The sequence below is a fragment of the Planococcus citri genome, chromosome 5 (assembly GCF_950023065.1).
Source record: "Planococcus citri chromosome 5, ihPlaCitr1.1, whole genome shotgun sequence".
NCBI classification, from domain to species: domain Eukaryota; kingdom Metazoa; phylum Arthropoda; class Insecta; order Hemiptera; family Pseudococcidae; genus Planococcus; species Planococcus citri.
In genome coordinates, this window is record NC_088681.1 from 37,522,742 (window position 1) to 37,540,801 (window position 18,060).

Sequence of the window (18,060 nt, forward strand, 5' to 3'; positions counted from 1 at the left end):
ACGAGTGGCAGATGATAAACGCGATATATCCGAGACTTGATAGGTTATTGAGAGTAAGAGTGTCAACTGAGGAGCGCAACGATATTGTGCTGTTTGCGAGACGCTTGCTGGAAATGACCAAAAACGAGGAGTTTTTGGATAATGCGCAAAATCAGAGTCAGGGTCAGAACCAAACGAGACGTAGGAATCAAGCCAATGACAACTGGCAAAGAAACACCAACAACAACAATGGTGGAAGAGTAACGTTCGATGATAGGCGCACGAATTCGAACAGGCGTGATAATTATAGATCTAATGATCGAAGAGATGATAGAAATAGGTCTGACACCCGAGACACTCGTGATACGCGCAACAATCGCGACACACGCGACAATCGAGACAATCGCAATACTAACCGCGACCGAGATACGCGCAATCTTGATGATAGAGACACGCGCAATCGTGACACCAGAGATACGCGCAATCGTGACGGTAGAGATGCGCGAGATTCGAGAGACAACCGCGATAAAAGAGGAGATTCGCGCAAACGTGACACTGATGCGAATAAGAGCGGCGCTAACAAAGGCGATAATGATCAGAGACGCGATCGTGATCGTAGGGCTAGAGATGGCGGTACAGCCAACGAAGCTGAAGGGGATTATAGAGATATAGATCCTGGGGAGTCGTTGGAATCAGAGGAAGAAGGGTCGGTAAGGTCTGATACGTCGTCTTTAAACGACGACCAGACGCAGGCTTAACAAAACAAGCCACAGCCCCCACGCCCGAGCCAGATCTCCCCTACGAGCAATATGACTTAGTTGGCGACGCTTTCGCTCAAATTTTAAGTAGAATTATTGAGTCAAAAGCTAAAGAGAACGGTAGCGGAGATGATGCCAAAAAAGAAGGCAAAAAAGACGTTGAAAAAATCGCAAAGAAGTGCTCCATGGCAACCATTAGGGAACATGTTAGAAAAAGAGAATTTGAAAAAAAGAAAGTCATTCTCTCTCTTGGCACATACGAGTTGAACTATGGCAATATTCGAGACAGCCATATGAGACGCCTCCTACGTGAAATAGTTGGCACGTTAAAAGAGAAAGGTGTCGAAGACATTAAAATTTTGTTTCCAATGATTTTTCCAGCTGGAAAAAACGACCGAGGAGTTACAGCTAAAAGATATTATGCTTGGAGGAGAATTTTTGAAGAAGTCTGTGACAACGAGTCCGTTACTCTGTGGTGGTCGCCAGCAGCAGTATTTATCAGGTTGATCAGGTTGGAAGATGGAAGGTTGAGGTTTCAACCTGACAAATCCGGCAAGGTCATTCCAAGAGACAATAGGCTGCAAAAGAAAGCGAGTGGCTACGTGCCAAACGAAGCAGGCGAAAAAGAGTTGCTTTTCGAGATGAAAAAATGTTACAACCATAAGTTTAAACCAAAAAATTCAGTGTTCAATTCGCAAAACTTATGCGTAGAAACGAGTACGAACCTGTCTGCTGAAGTTGTCACCGAGTCGGATGGCGATTATTTAGTCACCACCAAAGAGTCAATTGAAAAAACGAAAGCGAAAATGCCAGAGAGTAGCAGGCCGATAGCTCAAATTATTGAAGACCTAACCAAGATGGAAGTGAAGCTGTCTCCGGATTGGCAGAAAAAAGTCAAAATGGTCTGTAAAGCGTGGAAGAATAAGCAAGGTCAGCCTATGGAAGAAACCTCAAGCGATGAAGAAACAACGAAATCGAGCGATGGGGCACCAGCCAATCATCATGAAGTCGCAGTCAATCAGGCAGCTGCAGATCAGAGTAGCACACCAGAGAGTGACGTCATTGATGAGAAGCGGACCGATCCAAATACTGTTGAGCCGTTAGTGAGAAGCCAGATAGAGAATTTCGATCAGGCTAAGACCTGTGTGGTACCCCTGCGGTTCGCGGATTTAACCTTATTTACTCAGTTAGATTCTGGTGCTACACCTAATATCATGTCAGAAACTTGTGCCAATAATCTAATAAATAATTATAAAGAGAAAATTGAATTTATTTATTTAAAACGAGTACTTCAGTGTAGATTGGCTAACAACCAAGTGGTAAGAACGTGGAAAAAGGCAATAGTAGTGCCATTGAAATTTGGCAAGCATAAGATCAAAGTGCCATTTTTTGTGATGCCTGGTGACAACAAGTTGTTACTGATTGGCACGAAATCGATCGAGAAGCTAGACATAAAAACAGACGTAAAGAAAGGTACTGCTACGTGTAGGCCACCTGGCACTCACAGAGCTGAAGAGGTTGTATTTGCAAAGAGAAGCGAATATCGAGTTGAAGACATGTATACCAACCAAATACAACTTGAAGAAGAGTACCAAAAAGAGACAGTAGAAATAGTTTCACGAGCTGATTTACATAGTTTTTTTAGAAAGGATGGAAGGCCTAGAGATGATGGGCCTGAAATCTTTGAAAGAAACCTGAGAAGGTACCTAGGTGAAGCAGTTCGTGAAGGAAGGATTACGAAAGCCGAGTCTGAGGAGGCACTCGAGGAGCTGCTCAAATTCAGAGATGTGTTTAGTAGATTTCCGGGTAAATACAAAGGAGCTATGGTGAAATTGAAGTTTGTTGACCCTAACAAAATTCCGAACTTCGTAGGGCCTAAATACAATCCGTCAAACAAACAACTTGACAAAATTAGACGTGCTTTGGCTGACATGGTTGAGCAAGAGGTAGCAGAGCCGTCTGATACGACTTACATAAATCCATTAGTGCCCAACGAGAAAAAAGACGGAAGCGTAAGACTGTGTTTAAATCCAGTAGAGTTGAACCCGATATTACAAACTAATTACAACGAGGCGGGCCTCTTAGATAGAATAATTACCTCAGATGGAGAAGCCCGTTTCTTCACAACGTTAGATTTCACGACAGCCTTTTGGCAGTTGGTACTGGATCTAGAGTCGCGCAAGTATACTGGTTTCAAGGTCGATGGTAGAGTCTACCAAATGATAAGACTCCCGTATGGCTTGAAAATTTCATCTGCGGAATTTGTAAAAGTAATTAATGAAGTGATACCGGACATGCCTGGAGTTACGAAATACGTGGATGATTTGTTGCTAAGGTCACTCACCTTCTCAGAGATGCTGAGGCTGTTAAAAAAAGTACTTGAGTTGTTGCGTGAGCATGGGCTCAAACTTAACCCGAACAAGTGTAAATTCTTTGCCAGTTCCACCGACCATCTTGGCTTCAATATTTCAACTAGAAGCATAAAAAAACAGAGTAAGAAAATTGAAGGTTATTTAGAGTATATACAAAAGAAGACGTTAAAGAGAACTGGTAAAGTTAAATTAGGTAACGTAAGAGATGTGTTAACTTTGATAGGGTTAACTGGTATATATAGTCGCTTCATCCCTAATTATCAAGATATTGTGAAGCCACTCTATGATTTAACTCGGAAAGGTGTGCCATTTGTATGGGGCACCGCTCAAGAGGAAGCAGTAGAGAAGCTCACAGTGGAATTTACGAAAGAGTTTGAGCTTATGTCACCAGTTGACGGAGAAGATTTATACCTAGATACAGTGTCTACTGAGCATTCGCTCAACGGCGTCTTATACCAAAACATCAAAGGTGAAGACAAAGTAGTAATGTTCGTGAGTAGCGCGTTTAAACAACATCAGCAAAATTATACGTTAATTGAGCGCGAAATGTTCGCTTTGGTAAGAGTAATAAATAAGCTTCAGCTTTGGCTCCATGGTAGGCGGATACACGTGAGAGGTGACCTCCAGTCAGTCGTGCACAAGTTTACAACTCTGGCTAAGGTGCATAGAAAAGCGGCTGGCTGGATCACAGAGTTGAATTGTTACGACCTCATGTATGATTTGAAACATAAAGTAAGAGGTCAATGGTACGGAATTCAGGCGCCTGAGTTGACAGTTTACGATACAAATTGGACAAACATGGTGCCATTAGATGTGTCATTTGTAGAATTGGTAAAAGATGAAGTCTTGGATCATCTGAGACGCTTGGACATCTTCCAGAGTCGTGATAGGATGTGTGCTAAAATAGTGCGCAAACTGAACGCCTCAGAGCTTGATATGACTGCAAAACAGTTAGAATCAAAGAGAAGAATGCAAGCTAAATATGCAGTGATCAAAGAGAAAGACAAAGAATTGCTATTCAGAAAATTCAAAGATGGCTCAAGAATTCCAGTGATGCCTGACGAGTTGTTCAGGGATACCATTTTTTACTTGCACGAGATGTATGGCCATATTGGAGCGCATAAACTAGAAGCGGTCTTTAAACGATTATATTATTCACCAAATATTGTGAAAACTACACGAATTATTACGAGCGAGTGCATCACTTGTAGAAAGACCAAAGGTTATAGCGAGAAGAAGCGCTTGCAATTTTCACAAATAGAAGCGTTTAACATAGCGGATGTCATTTCTGCGGACCTGTGTGGACCAATAGCGAACGAGTACGGAGAGCCTAAGTATATGTTTGTCGCAAAGTGCGTATTCACGTCGAAAGTGTGGATTATTCCACTGGAGTCAATTCCAGCTGAGACAGTAGTGCATGCGATGGAAACTGTGCTCAATGATATAGAGAAGCTGGGCCACAAAGTTCGCAAAGTAATTACAGACAATGGCAGCCAATTTAGGAGTGAGGCGTGGAACGAGATGCTCACCGCGAATGGTATAAAAATAGGCCATACTACAACTTACAACCCTCAGTCTTCTCTGGTTGAGCGCACGATGCGCATAATTGGAGATAGGCTGAGAGCAAAGTTGAACGATGAGCCCGAGAATGACGAGTATACTCACCACGGTTGGCACGTGCATGTTAAGAAAATAGAGTCTGAAATAAATAATACCCCTACTGAATTTGGCATAAAACCGAATGAGGTATGGGGCATCGAAGATGAGTTTTCTGCCAACATGCCAACCAAATTGGCTAAGTTAAATTCTAAGTACCTGCTCAAGAAGCTGCAGCAGGACCAAATCGAGAAAAATCCTAAATCTGTGACTACCGAGACGCTCATGGAAAAGCCTATGGAGCTCTCAAACCTGATACGTGACGAAGATGGTTATTACTGGGCAGCCGTTGATGGAGCTTGCTCAAACAACGGTTCCAGTGATGCCATAGCAGGTATAGGGGTGGCTTGGACTCCTACTGGAGAATTTAATATATCCGAAAGAGTAGACCACCCTAGGTACCGGAATACCAATAATTTGGCCGAGGCGATAGCTCTGTGTAAAGCTATGAAAGTGATGCTCAAACTAGGTGCAAAAAGAGGAAAAATATTTTCGGATTCATGCTATTTAACAACAGCAATAAATTATAATGTAGAGAAATGGAAGATCAATAACTGGAAGAATGCTAGTAAAAAACCAGTTGTGCACCGAGAAATTTTTCAAGAAATTTTAGAATTGAAAGAAAAGTTTGAGAAGTTTGAGTTAAAGCACACACCTGCGAGAAGCTTTGATCGTAACAACCACGCCGCTGATAAGCTAGCTCGTAAGGCGGTGTATACACAAGAGTTGGTAGACCTGCAAGTTGATGAAATGACCGAGCAGCAGGCGTTAATTTCATTTATTCGAGAAAAGAGAAAGCTACAAAGATCAAGAGATGAAGTAGCATTTTATAAAATTAAGGGAGACCCCATTTGTTACGAGGAGGGGGAATTAGTTATGCTTACGGAACACAGACAGAGCTCATATGATAAAGGAGTCTCGAAAAAATTGTTTCCTAAGCGTTTTGGGCCTTACATGGTCATGAAGCATGTCGGAGATAATGCATACAGAGTAAGAAGCATAGCTAACGAGTCTGATGAGCAAATTGTCAATGCTAGGCAAATGACAATTTATTTGAATTTAGAACAACAAGAGAAGCTCAAAAATGATCCGAAATTAAAGTCAAAGACAGACTCAAGGCCCTTAATTGAAAAAATTAAAGAGAAAGTAACGCCGAAAGAGATAGAAAGGCCAGAAATTGACGAGGAGGTCGAAGAGGAGGTCATTGACCCTAAAATACACGATCAAGTAGCAGAAAGAGCAGCTAGGCTATTGGCTAGAGAATTGCGAAAGAAAGAGCTAGAACAAGCTGAGGAAAAGAGAGGAAAGAAACTGCAAGAATTCCAGAAACTCAAAAAGCATGCGAGACGCAAGTTAGATGATAAAGAAAACGAGAAGATTGCTACGTGCATTAAAAAAGCCGTTGGTTTGACAACAAAGGCTGGAGAAATACTTGCGAACGCGGAAAAGAAAGATAAAGATAGAAAAAGAACAAAAAAGTTGAAGCCAGGTGAAAAAGCACCTGGGTCAGACGATCCGGATTATGTACCACCTACAAGCACGAAAAGAAGAAAAAAGAAAACAGTAAATTTTATAGCTCTGGAAAAATTAGAATCTCATCACCGTGTGATGTTCGTAGAGTTGTACATGAATTACGAGGACATGCTGAAATAAAAAGAGAAAAAGAGTAGCTGGAATTCGAGGTACTGGTTGGTGCCTAAATTTTAATCTGTAAATAATTTTTTTTTTAGTTTTAAATCTTATTTTATTCAAATTACTCGTAGCAATATTTTAACCTAGTTTTAAAAAACCAAAAAGAGCAAGCCATCGAAAGTAAAAGCAAGTTCTATCCGAGTAGCATACGAGCTGTATGAAGAGAAGTAGTACTAGCGAGTAGGCGGGGGGTAGAATGGAACGAACGCAACGAGAACGAAAACGAGCGGCTCCCCGCAACCTGTAGTTACGAAGCAGAGAGTAGTCTGTACGTTAGCGAGTAGGCGGGGGGTGGTAAAGAGTCGCACGCATCAGCTGATAAAACTAGATCGGTTGAAACGAACCAACGAACGAGGAAAGTAATGCCAAGGACGTTGCAGTTTTGATGTATTATTGATGCGTGTTATGTAATAACGTGAATGTTTGTTGAAAGTTTGTAGTGAAGTGCGTATTCGTAGAGTTCGGCATATTGATGCTTTTGTGGTAAATTTTGCGCTAATTGGTGATCGTAAAAGCTCACGTACGCGTGTGTATGTGCGAAATCGTATAATTTGGCGTAAAAAAGTAAAAAATCGGGTAATTTATTTGAGAAGTGAACAGTTTGCTGCATGTTTGTTTCGGTAAGGTCTAACAAAGAAGCCTAAAATCAAAATGGCGTAAGTCTATTGAATATGGTTTTTAATTCGCTCGTGTTGTATTTTTCCGTTAGAAAAGTGAATAAAAATTCGAAACGTGTTGATTAGAAGAAAAATTCCAGTAAAAGAGTAGCTCCTCGTGTATTTCGACTGGGTAAGTTGAATTTGTTTATCCTCGTGTGCAATTAATTTCATTGTGTTACACGATACGTCATGCTTAATTAGTGAAAGATTATTAATTTAGTGTGGTATTTTTTGCACACAGCCGAAGAAGCTACCGGCTATACGAGAAGCGACGTGGTTTTTTGTCTTGTTTCAACGAGTTGGAAAAACGATAGTGGTCAAGTGGTGGCATGAAATTTTTCGACGAAGTTTTGTTTTATTACAAAAGGTAAGCGAAATGCACAGAGTAAACTATCGTATATGTGAACGTAGTGCTAATTGGAAGTACGTGTAATTAAAAAATGAACTACGAGTAGCGTATTGAGATGTTTATTACCTGTTTCAGCTGATTAGTTGGACGTTTGAGTGGTAAATATTCGTTTGACAAGAATTCTATCGACGCTGAGATTAGGTAAGCTGGATTAGAAGTACCTACGAGTAGTTTACACGTACCTACAAACAAAGTAAGATAATACGAAAATTAATTACCTGTCGATGCTTTCAGTAATAAGACACATTGGATCGCAGTAAATCGATTCGAGAAGCTGGAAGTTTATTTTAGTCAGACAGAGGTAATTAGGATAAATAGAGTAGATTACGAGTAAAATACGAAAAATGCATTTGTACTTACCGTTGTGCCGTTGATTTGCCACAGCTATTGACGTAAAATGGATGGCGCGGACGAAAGAGAAGATATACCGAGACGAGCGTTTGTTTGGGATGATAGCAACAGCAGCACTTCCGAAAGGTAAAGATCTTCGATACCTGTAAAATAGAGTAAAAATTAGATTATTCTCGAGTAGCATTGATAATTAACAGAGTACGGTGTAATTGTTATTCAAATTTAGCGAAGAGGAAGATGACGCAACGCATTACCGCGTTTTCCGCTGCCAGCTATGCGGACAGGCCATTGGTGAAGGCTCGAGAAGCAAAAAATCGAATTCCAGAGCCCTCGCCTTGCCATGCGGACATCAGTTGCACAAAAAATGCATGAAAAAGCATAATGTCGAGGTGCCGGGTGATTGTCCGGTGGTCCGGTGTAAAAAATCCGGTAAAGTCGATCCGGCCACATGGGTAAAATTACGAGGTGGCACGACGGAGATTTCGAGACGGGCCAACGAAGATAACGAGTCGCTGCGGGAAAGATTGCGGGATGCGGAACGACAGGTACAAACGCTGATCGAGCAAAATGAGTCGCTCATGAGAAATACGCCGAGAACCGAGTTGGAGCTACGAGAACGCGAGCTGAAAATCGCAATCGACGAAGCGGTGCGTCTGCGTAAAGAATTAGACGAGCTGCAGGCTACCGCTACTGCACTTGCTGATCGGAATCGGGTCCTCCTACTAGCGCATGAAGGCAAGGAAGAACCGACGCCAGAGGAGCTGGTGGAAGACGCCTACGCGATCGAGAAAGAAAAACGAGACTTTGACGTGCGATTCGATGCTGGTAAGTTGCGGTCAGATGGGCATTGTAGTTGTTTCGAAAGAGTAAACTTAGGTGTTGTGTATTTTATGTCATTTAGAAAACAGAGCAATTCGAGATAGGCGTTACCAACAGTTCGAAGAAGTGTTACGCGAAAACGACACGAGTTTCGAACGGGCGTTAAGCGCAATAAGTCGGGCGCGCAGCTTCAATCATATTGAAGATCACCGCGTCATGATGCTGTTGGACCTAGATCGCCAAGCAGAGGAGCGTGAGATTACCTTGACTGAAATACTCGATGGTTTGGACGTTGTGCCGGTGTTAGGAGGTGAGCGTCCGCAAATATGGTTTTAGTTTTGAGTAATGAAACGAGTAGTAAACGAGTTGTGTCTTTTCTTGCGTATGTTATTAAATAGGTGTCGAGCTGCCGGTTGCTATGCAAATGATCGGGCTTAACAGTCGCTTAGAGGAGCTGTCAATAAGTTATGAAGACATCTTCGAGCTGTTGAGCGACGAGACCGAACGAGCACGAATCACCGCGAGACGATCGTTGAGACAGGCGAATGCGAGGCCATCTTCAAGCGGGGTGCCTGTGACCAACGAGCAGCCCGAAGCGATAAAGATAGAAGCGGTGGAGCAGCCAATAGAAAACGAGAAGCCACCGACGCCAAGTGTTGTTATTCCGGTCCTTTCGCCCGAGGTTATTTCGAGCGTTAACAGAGGAGCCTCGTTAAGTTACGAAAGCGTCGAAGCGTCGGTATTGTCGGACTCGGGTAAGAATAGCGAAGTAAGCCCTCGAGCTGACGAAAGAGTGTCGAGACGTGTTACACGAAAGAGAACGAGTGAGAGTACGTCGGCTGAGAGCTCTGCGTCCAAAATATCTCGTAATAGTGACATTCCCGATGGGGTACTAATTGCGTCTTTAAAACTGTGTTTAGAAAGAGCAAGTAGAGACGATTTACGTGGCGAAATTCAAAGGCTGTTAGACATGCGAGGAGATGCTGAAAATGACGCAAAACCGAACTCCGATGAGACAGAAAACCTGATTCGGAAAACTCTGCTTGAAGCGAAAGTAAAGAAGCAAGAGTCGACACCGAAGACAGAGAAGCGACCAGTGGACGTCGTGACGGGTACGCCAGCGTCAGACGCCGACAGCAGCACAAGAAAAAGTGAGTCTCGTTCGAGCCGAAAGGATACGACTACGGAAGGTTCGTCGTCAAAGAAATCTGTCCGTTCGAGTGCGTCGAAGTCGGGCGTTTCCGGCGTCGAGTCGATCAAACGAGGCAGATCAAGGAGCAGCTCGTCGAGTAGCTCAGACTCCAGTTCTTCGAGCTCGTCACCACCGAAAAGACCTCGGCGCAAAGCCGCAGCAAAAAAAGAAGCTCCGGCAAAGAAGAAATCAGTGTCAAAAAAGAAAAAGCCGACGCCGCCGAAGAAGAAACCGGCTGCGAAGAAGAAGGCCCCGGCACGAAAGAGAACGACGAAAGGGAAACCTTCGACGAAAGAGGAGCCCTCTGTAGAAAAAGAAATAACCCCCGAACGAGCAGCTGAAGGAGTCCAAACGAGGAGTAAGACGCGCAGCGAATCAAAGTCGGTAGAAGAGGGAGAAATTACTCAGTCGAGCCAAGAGGTGCTCGAGCTGGCAGCGAGTTCGAACGAGGTGGAGGAGCTCGCGGCGAGCACGCCACCGCCACCGCCAAGCGACCCGGCCCCGAGTCAGCCACCGCCGCCGCCGAGCCCGGTGTTACGAGAACAGCTACCGGGTATTGCCCAGGTAAACGCGCAGGAACGAGCGCGACTAGTACTGATTGAGCGAGAGGCGCAATATCGCCACAATATCGAAGAGATGCTGCGCGAGCTTGATCAACAAGAGGCGAATACGCAGGCGGGCTACTTGGAGCCACTGCCGGTAGAAGAATGCTTCGTACCGGCCGAGCAGCGACCACCACATCCCGCCCCAGTGTGGATTTTGGCTAGCTTTCAGGTGGAACCGGACGGGCAGCGGTATTATCGTAACGTATGGTTCCCGGTCACTCGCGATACGCTGCAATTGGCCATGCAGAGCAGGGGAATTATTTTAGATGATAACCTGACGACGCGGGATGATTCATTTTATGAACGAGACGGAGCAGCGGGCTTGATCAGACGATACTGGCGGGAAGGAGTAGCTTTCTATGGTATAAACTCGTTTATAGTAATTGGAGATAGTTTAGCGCACGCACTAGTTAGCGAGATAATTTTTCAAAACCGAGAGGAGAAAGAGGCATGGAAGATCCACCCTGTGTCTGGCTCTCGAATACCGATTACGACGATAAGGAAAAATCTTCGGAGATTCGTACTGCGGTCGCCTCAAAGGGTGATTATGTCCATTGGTCAGTACGAGACAGAAAAAGAGGAGCTTGAAGAGATCAAGATACGCATCAGAGAACTGTGGCAGACCATGTTTAGACATGGAACTCGCCACATCTTGATGGTACCGCCGGTAACGTGGCCGCAGTGTCCGGTGAGGAGGAACGAGTTGAGACAATTCCTACGAGAAAGCCCTGGTGATTATTTCCCAGGCAGGTACGTTTACCTAGAAGGCCTCGAAGAGGTGGTAAATCGAGTCCCTCCGACAGTATTCCGTGGACCGACTCCATATCTAAATGAGCACCAAGTAAGCGAGGCGCTCGTGCGAGTTTTCGAATATGCCAGTATAGAGAGAAGGCACGCTTACGGCCACTTGGCAAGGGAGCGCGATCCACCGCGACCTACGGATGAGCAGCGTCGAGATCAAATTGATAGAAGTCATGAATTACGACGACACGACCGAGAAGCGCGCGGACACGTGGACAGAAACGCGGTAATGGAGAGATTGGCGCATGAAGTCCATGAGAGAGATCTCATAGACAGAGTGCAGGCGCAAGAGTATCGAAACCCGAATCGGAGACCACTGCCGGAGCCGAACATGAACGTCCGAGAATTTGAACCGGCACCGAGGCCACGAGTAGCTCGGGAAGATCGAAGGTGGCAGCAAGCAGCGCAGGATAGACCAGCGGCCCAAGAGCAGCGAGTAGCTCGCGATGAACGAATTCAGGCCATCGCGCAACAGCCAATTCGACAAAATGTCCCCGAGCAGCAGCGTCAGAACCCCGAGCAGCAGCCAGAGAATCGAATGCCGCAGCCAGCAGCGGTACCGGCGATTGGTGTTGGTCTGGGTAGAGGACGGCTAGCCGAAAGAAGAGAAATTAGACGACGAGATGCTGAGATGGCTCAGCGCCAAAATAACCAGAATCCGGAAAATCACCGTCGGTAAAGAGTAGCGACCGGAAATGGTTTAGAATTCGTCTGTAATAGTTCCTAGTTGAGTCAAAAAGAGGAGAAGACTGTAAATTTGGTTATTTTTATAATTTTTTGAGAATGTAATTGTTTTTTTTTTGTTTTCGTTTGCCAAAAGAGAAGCCAAAAAAGAAGAATTGGTTTTTCCCATATTGTTTTTTACGAGCAGATGGAATTGTTCTTGTTATTTTATTTTACTTTTTGCATTTTTTGAATGTTTTGGTGCACTAATAAAGAGAAAGTGGTGCCAAATTGAATGTTTAGTGAATTTGTTTGTTGTTTTTTTTTCTCTCCACATGCGTGAATTTTTGTGTTGAGATGATTTTGTTATTTTTGAATTAGGCAAACGAGTATGTAACAAAGAGAAAGATGTAAATTTGGATTGTTTTTTGTTTGTGTTTTTTGTTGATCATCATAAGAGTAGCCAAAATACGAGGTGAAAAATGTGATATAAAATAAAACTTACGCAATGAGTATTGAAGTTTTTCATTTCGCGAACCAATGTGTTTGAACGGGAATGGAACCAAAGAGCAGCTCTACCAACGAAATACCTGTGAAAAGAAAAAAGAGAAAAAACAAAGTACAAAGTTTTTTTTTCGAAAAATGGTAAAATAGAAGTAAAAAATATTACGTCCCGTGACAGGTAGCAACGAGTAGACTGCATGAATAATACGAGTAGCTGGAGTTAGCGTGCGTGAACTGGTCCAGACGTGTTGAAGGTTCAGCACCTGTGAAAAAACAGAGTGTTAATATTCGGAGGTAGACTATGAGTAGGTGAAAGAGTAGTTACCTGAGTCTGGAAGCAGTGAAGTAACGAGTTGAACTCCAGCGAAAAACCTGGAACAGAGAGAAAGAAAAGAGTTGAATTATTCGAGTAGCTCACCTGAGTAGTTTTACAGGGTTCGAGTCAAGAAGAAGTTCCAGAGTTCCAGCCAAGTTCCGGTCCAGACAATGGTATGATGTATAAGATTAGCATAGTGATAAAATTCGATTGGAATATTATTATTAATACAAATGTTTAGATATGTTAATCTTAAGATCGCGAAATTGTACAAAGATTCTGCAAGAGTAGCCAGATAGGGATGTAGGGCCATGTAACGAGCAGGCCACTTCTGGCATACGAAGCGGGGCAGGAGGAGCCCAAGTACTCTACGAGACGCTGAGTAGGCCTCTTTTAGGCTGCGTATCCAGTCGGGCCCCCGAGCTATACCCAGCCGGGGCATTATGTAGAGGGTACTTGGGACTCCATGTTACCACTCTACAGTGGTAATTTGATGCCCAGGTCGGAGGCTGCACTGAACCAGGTGCAACGCCATCTGGTGGACTGGTTCAGGGAAGCTGACGGCCGAGAGTAAGTTACAGAGTTGCTTCGCAGTTTTCCAATCTTCTTCTAACGAGCAAGATAGAGCTTTTACGCTAGCTTGGAGAACGTTCATGCCTTTAAGCAGAATCTTTCGTTGTTATATGAATGGTAGTAATTGTACATTGTAGCAACATGTACTATAATCTTTCATGTGCTTGAATAAATATTCAGAGTAAATTGCTTTGGCCATTTGTTGCGTTTTGGTATTTATGATAGTACTGTAGTGTATGGTAGAACTGAGATAGGTATTTCTATACCTTGGGACTTTTGGTCTAAACGGCCTTATCGAGTAAGAGCCCTCAGAGCCAGATGGTACAAGTAGTCTGTGGACGCTTAAGAGAAAGTTAGGGTTTTACCTTTACACAAATGAGACTGCCTTTATCAATATCAGGCTGGGTATGTCGAATGTGGAGCTTTTCAGTTGAAATTGAATAAATTTTTGTGAGCTGTAGAGTTTGAGAAAATGAACTTTTTCCATTCAAGTCTTTGGATAGGATCTTCGAATTTCGAAAGGTACTTTAATGTGTGCTGAGAAAGGAATTGAAATACAACAGGTACCCTTTATTTCTATGTATGTAGCTGTCTTGTAAAAAGTTCATTTTCCAAGTTTTGAAGATTTTCATCTCGAAATTTGATTATGTAGGCCTGTAGGTACTTACTCGTAGTTTGAGTTAGGTTACAATTTTCAAAATTTTATTTCATTTGATAGGTAATTAAATTTTTTGATGGTGGGGGGGGGGGTAAATAGTAATTTTTTGCAGCTCTTCGTTGCTCTGTGTAATTTTAAATGCGCACAGTTAATTTTAAAATTAAATTCATATCTCAACGAATAAGTCTCGAATCCAGTGAAAATATCATCGAAGAAAATGGTTTGATGAGTCGCCAGTCTCGTCCTCATCTCCCCTCTCTCGCTATTTTCTTTGCAAAATCTGCGTAAAAGTTCACTCTCGAGGGAAAATTGAGTAATTAGTTGGAAACTTTTATGAAATTTGCTTAATGAATAATCTTACCTGTGGGAAAAGGTGCGTAATTGAAAAAGTTGAGATTTTTTTTTGTAATTAGTGCTGTTTTCTACTTCGAAATGTTTTGGATTCTTCGTTTTTACCGGTACATATTGTATAAAAAACGTGTAGAAAAACGAGGCGAAAGGTCAGAAGAAACGAATTGAAAGGATTCATAAAAAATCCATGCAAATGTAAAATAATAAGCAATATCGATAACCTTTTTTTTTTTTTTTTTTTTTTTTGAAAATAACTTAATTATATGCCTACTTGCCTACCCTAAGTTGAAATTTTTCTCTTAGCAATTATTAAAGGTACTATGTAATTTATAAATTGTCGTATTATCTGAAAATTCAATTACCAAAAAAAAGAAATCCCTAAGAAATAAAAAATAAAAATACAAACGATACAAAGAAATCATTTTTTCGACTTTGCTTTTCATTTCACGAATTTTCCAAGTTTTTATTTGACGAATTCGAGGTTTTTTGAAAAAAATTAAAGTTTCATAACTCGAAAAACTTGACAAAAGGACGAATAAAAAATAGGTCATTGTATGTTTCATCATTTCTTTCTGACTGATTTTACTTATTTTTAATGATAGTATGGTATACTTAGTTTGGAATTTTATAAGTTGAAGAATGAGGTTATGTATAGGCGCTTTGAAAAATATATTCGCCAGTTGGATCCCATATTCGCAGGATACATCAGCCTTGAATTTGCAATTAGCTAGCCTATATTACAATGAAATTGTGAAATATTTCCTTATAATAATATATACGTATATCCTTTAATTTAGTTTATGCCTAATTCCTGCATTGGATTTCACAATTAATGCAGACGATGAATAAGCTAGCTAAGGAGGGGGGGGATTGGTTACATCGTTTGTGAGGAATAAAAGAATGAAATAAATGTACGTAATCTCCATCGATACAATTATAATTTGTATTTCATCAGTATACTCATGAATGTACACGTTTGTAAGTTGAAGTTGAAAGACATTAGGTACATTAAATTTATCTTTACTCCTACATACGAGTATAAGAATATGTATAGGTAGGTACCTTAAAAATTGAAAGTTAACATTTTAGGTATCCTTTAGATGATATCTGGACCGTTTATTCTGACGGTCATTAATTTCTGTATGCGTTGGAAATTTTGAAACAAGATTAAAGGTGAGAGAGCCAACAACGAGACTTTTTTTCGTGCTTTTTGTGCTACGCATAGTCATCGCAACTGTCGAGCCGAACTGGAAATTAATTACATTTCATCGTGGAAACTTGAATGATTTCCAAGGACTTATAACCGCTTTTTAGTGTATTGGAAAATTTTGTGGGCGCTGTTTAAAGTTGTAATTTTTCAAATTAATTACGTCTAGAATGATAGAAAAAGGACTGAGTGCGATTGAGAGTAGGGGGGCGGGTGAAAAAAGATGAAAAAACTGGAGGATTCGCGCATGGCAAGGTCGTATTTGGAGAGTATTTTTGTAAGGATTCGTCTATCCTTATGCCCACGTATATCCGACTATATAAAAGAATTTTCTTGGGTAATTTTTGTTGTTTAGAACGTCGTGTCGAGGTAGCTTTTTATTTTTAGCATGTTTTCGGATACATTATATTCTTATATAGGTTTAGGTAGGTACTTTCGGCGGCTGAGCTAATCCTGTCAAGAAGTTTCGCGTCGAGATGTTGTACTAAAAAGTTTTAATAAAATAATAAATTAAGAGAAAGGCTTTTTCTCGAATAAATTATTCGAGTTTTTTATACGTATACTTTTGGTATAGGTATGTTTCTGAGAAGGAAGGAAATTCGCGCGCGGTATCTGGATTATCGTCGTTATTTTTGTATATTTAATTAAGGTGAAACTCGATAAAAATGTGGCTAAAATACAAATTTCCATCAACGTGAGATGAAGAAGAGTAGATCGCTTGGAATTGATTTTAAATTGTTATGAAGTGTTACCCTACTAAAACATTGAGTATTACGTAGGTATTTATTTGTGACGTGTTGCCAAGTTGTAATACAAAGTCTTTGTGGAATGTAGTTTGTGGCACATTATAAAGCCATTATACTCCCTTACGTATAGTTTCACGAAATCAGTTTATCCCTTTGGGACTGCAGTGGAGGAGAAATTGACGGATGAAGTTTGCAAGTTTTCGTTTTCTTGAAATCGACTTTGTGTCCAGTTTACCTGAATGCGAGGTAAATTAGGCGTCGAGCAAATTCTATTTTTCGTTTCCATAATCCATAACAAAATTTGGTACTTAGGTATAATATTAACGTTTGCTAAAAAAAATAAAATAAATGAATGATTTTCAAAAAAAAAAAAATAGAGAGAGAAGAAAACCAAAATAAGAACTACTCAGGAGAAACTACTGAAATAATCAGTCTAAAACACCCAAAAACTTACATCCAATTGCTTTAGTTTTCCATTCTGTAAAAAAAAAATCGTTCTCATTTCAAAAGTTGAAAAGATATGAGAAAATTCAACAAGTTTAGATGAATATTTTAGACCTTGTGAAGTCAGTTATGGAGGAACTGCAACCTCAAAGTCTCTCTTTCAAATTGCTGTTTACTTATTTTTCTGGGTTTTAATCTTTTTAATTGAAAAAATAAAAAAATCTCAACTTTCTACTTTCCAAATTTGTTTATTGCAGTAAGTAAAAAATTAAAAATTAGATAAAATTAAATTTTATGAAATGGAAAAAAAACTAAGAAACTCATGTGATTTTAAAATCTGGAATGACCTTCTCGATTGATACAGTTGAGGGTTCAATTCAAGAAGGGCATATGGAGCAATAGGCCCTTTTTGTGATGAATCCCGCATTCGATTCTCTGTTATTTTTTACATACCTACATAATTTTGAAAACAGAAGGGGAAGGGAGGGTGATGTTGTGAGTATTGATTATTCAATTCGAAATATGCGGGGATCGTACTCGTTAATTTTTCAAGTACCTAACTGGAACTTTTAGTTACATCTTTGTTTTGCTGAAAATTTCTGAAAATAGTTTTACTATTTTACCAAAAATTACAAAAAACCTTACGTTTTGCTAGTTATTATCATAGTTGCTAAAAAGCCTCTTTTTTCAAAAATTGGTCGAAAAACTCGTTTTTTTGCCATAAAGTTGTGAAATACTTGGTTTCACTTTTTTTTTTGGCAAAAATGCCGAAAAAGTAGGTACTTACTTACTATAACTTTTTGCAAATAATTTTCAAACAAAAACTCTGCTTATGCTGAAATTTTCCAAGTCTCGATTGAGTTTCTTTGTTTGATTTCAATTGTAATGTTTTGTTTCGTGATTTTTGTTTACGTTAAATTTAATTCAAAGTTCTGATTTTTTTGGTAATTTTTTTCTACATTAAAATGTTTTTCTCATATTTTGGATCATTTTTGGTTACTTTTTCAAACTTTCTTGATTATTTGAGTTAGCATTTTTTTTTTTTTTTTTTTAAGAAAAAATTGTGTTACAAGCCCTAAGTTTGGTTTAAAAATCTCCTTTACTGATTATTTATTTTTCTTTGAGTACATTGCCAATCAGTATAATATGCGTTTGTATTTAAAATTGAGAATTTCATTGACCTTGAAAGTCCCATGGAAATTTCCCTCAAAGACATTCGAATGCGAAATGTTTTTTTTGATACATCAAATAAGATTTATCAGAATAATCATCATCGCTTCTTTCGAGCAAACTTTTTTAATTTAT

At 40.7% G+C, this 18,060-nt stretch overlaps 1 protein-coding gene across 11 annotated transcripts in view; it reads left to right on the top strand.

Annotated features, from left to right (window-relative positions):
• The window catches only part of LOC135847985 (FERM and PDZ domain-containing protein 4), a 192,751-nt gene that overhangs the window by 77,548 nt on the left and 97,143 nt on the right, over window positions 1–18,060 (top strand). The window contains exons 1-5 of one of the 11 annotated variants that reach the window (XM_065367742.1): window positions 6,415–8,002; window positions 8,103–8,701; window positions 8,778–9,005; window positions 9,094–9,450; window positions 9,616–13,535. The exons of 4 other annotated variants lie outside the window; for them this stretch is intronic. In XM_065367742.1, coding sequence (XP_065223814.1) covers window positions 7,923–8,002; window positions 8,103–8,701; window positions 8,778–9,005; window positions 9,094–9,450; window positions 9,616–11,972 — 3,621 coding nt within the window. In that variant the 5' untranslated portion in view covers window positions 6,415–7,922 and the 3' untranslated portion in view covers window positions 11,973–13,535. Of the gene's footprint in view, window positions 1–424; window positions 8,079–8,102; window positions 8,702–8,777; window positions 9,006–9,093; window positions 13,536–18,060 lie in introns of those variants that run through there. 6 more of the 11 variants (XM_065367738.1, XM_065367739.1, XR_010559291.1 and 3 more) reach the window with 6 other exon arrangements.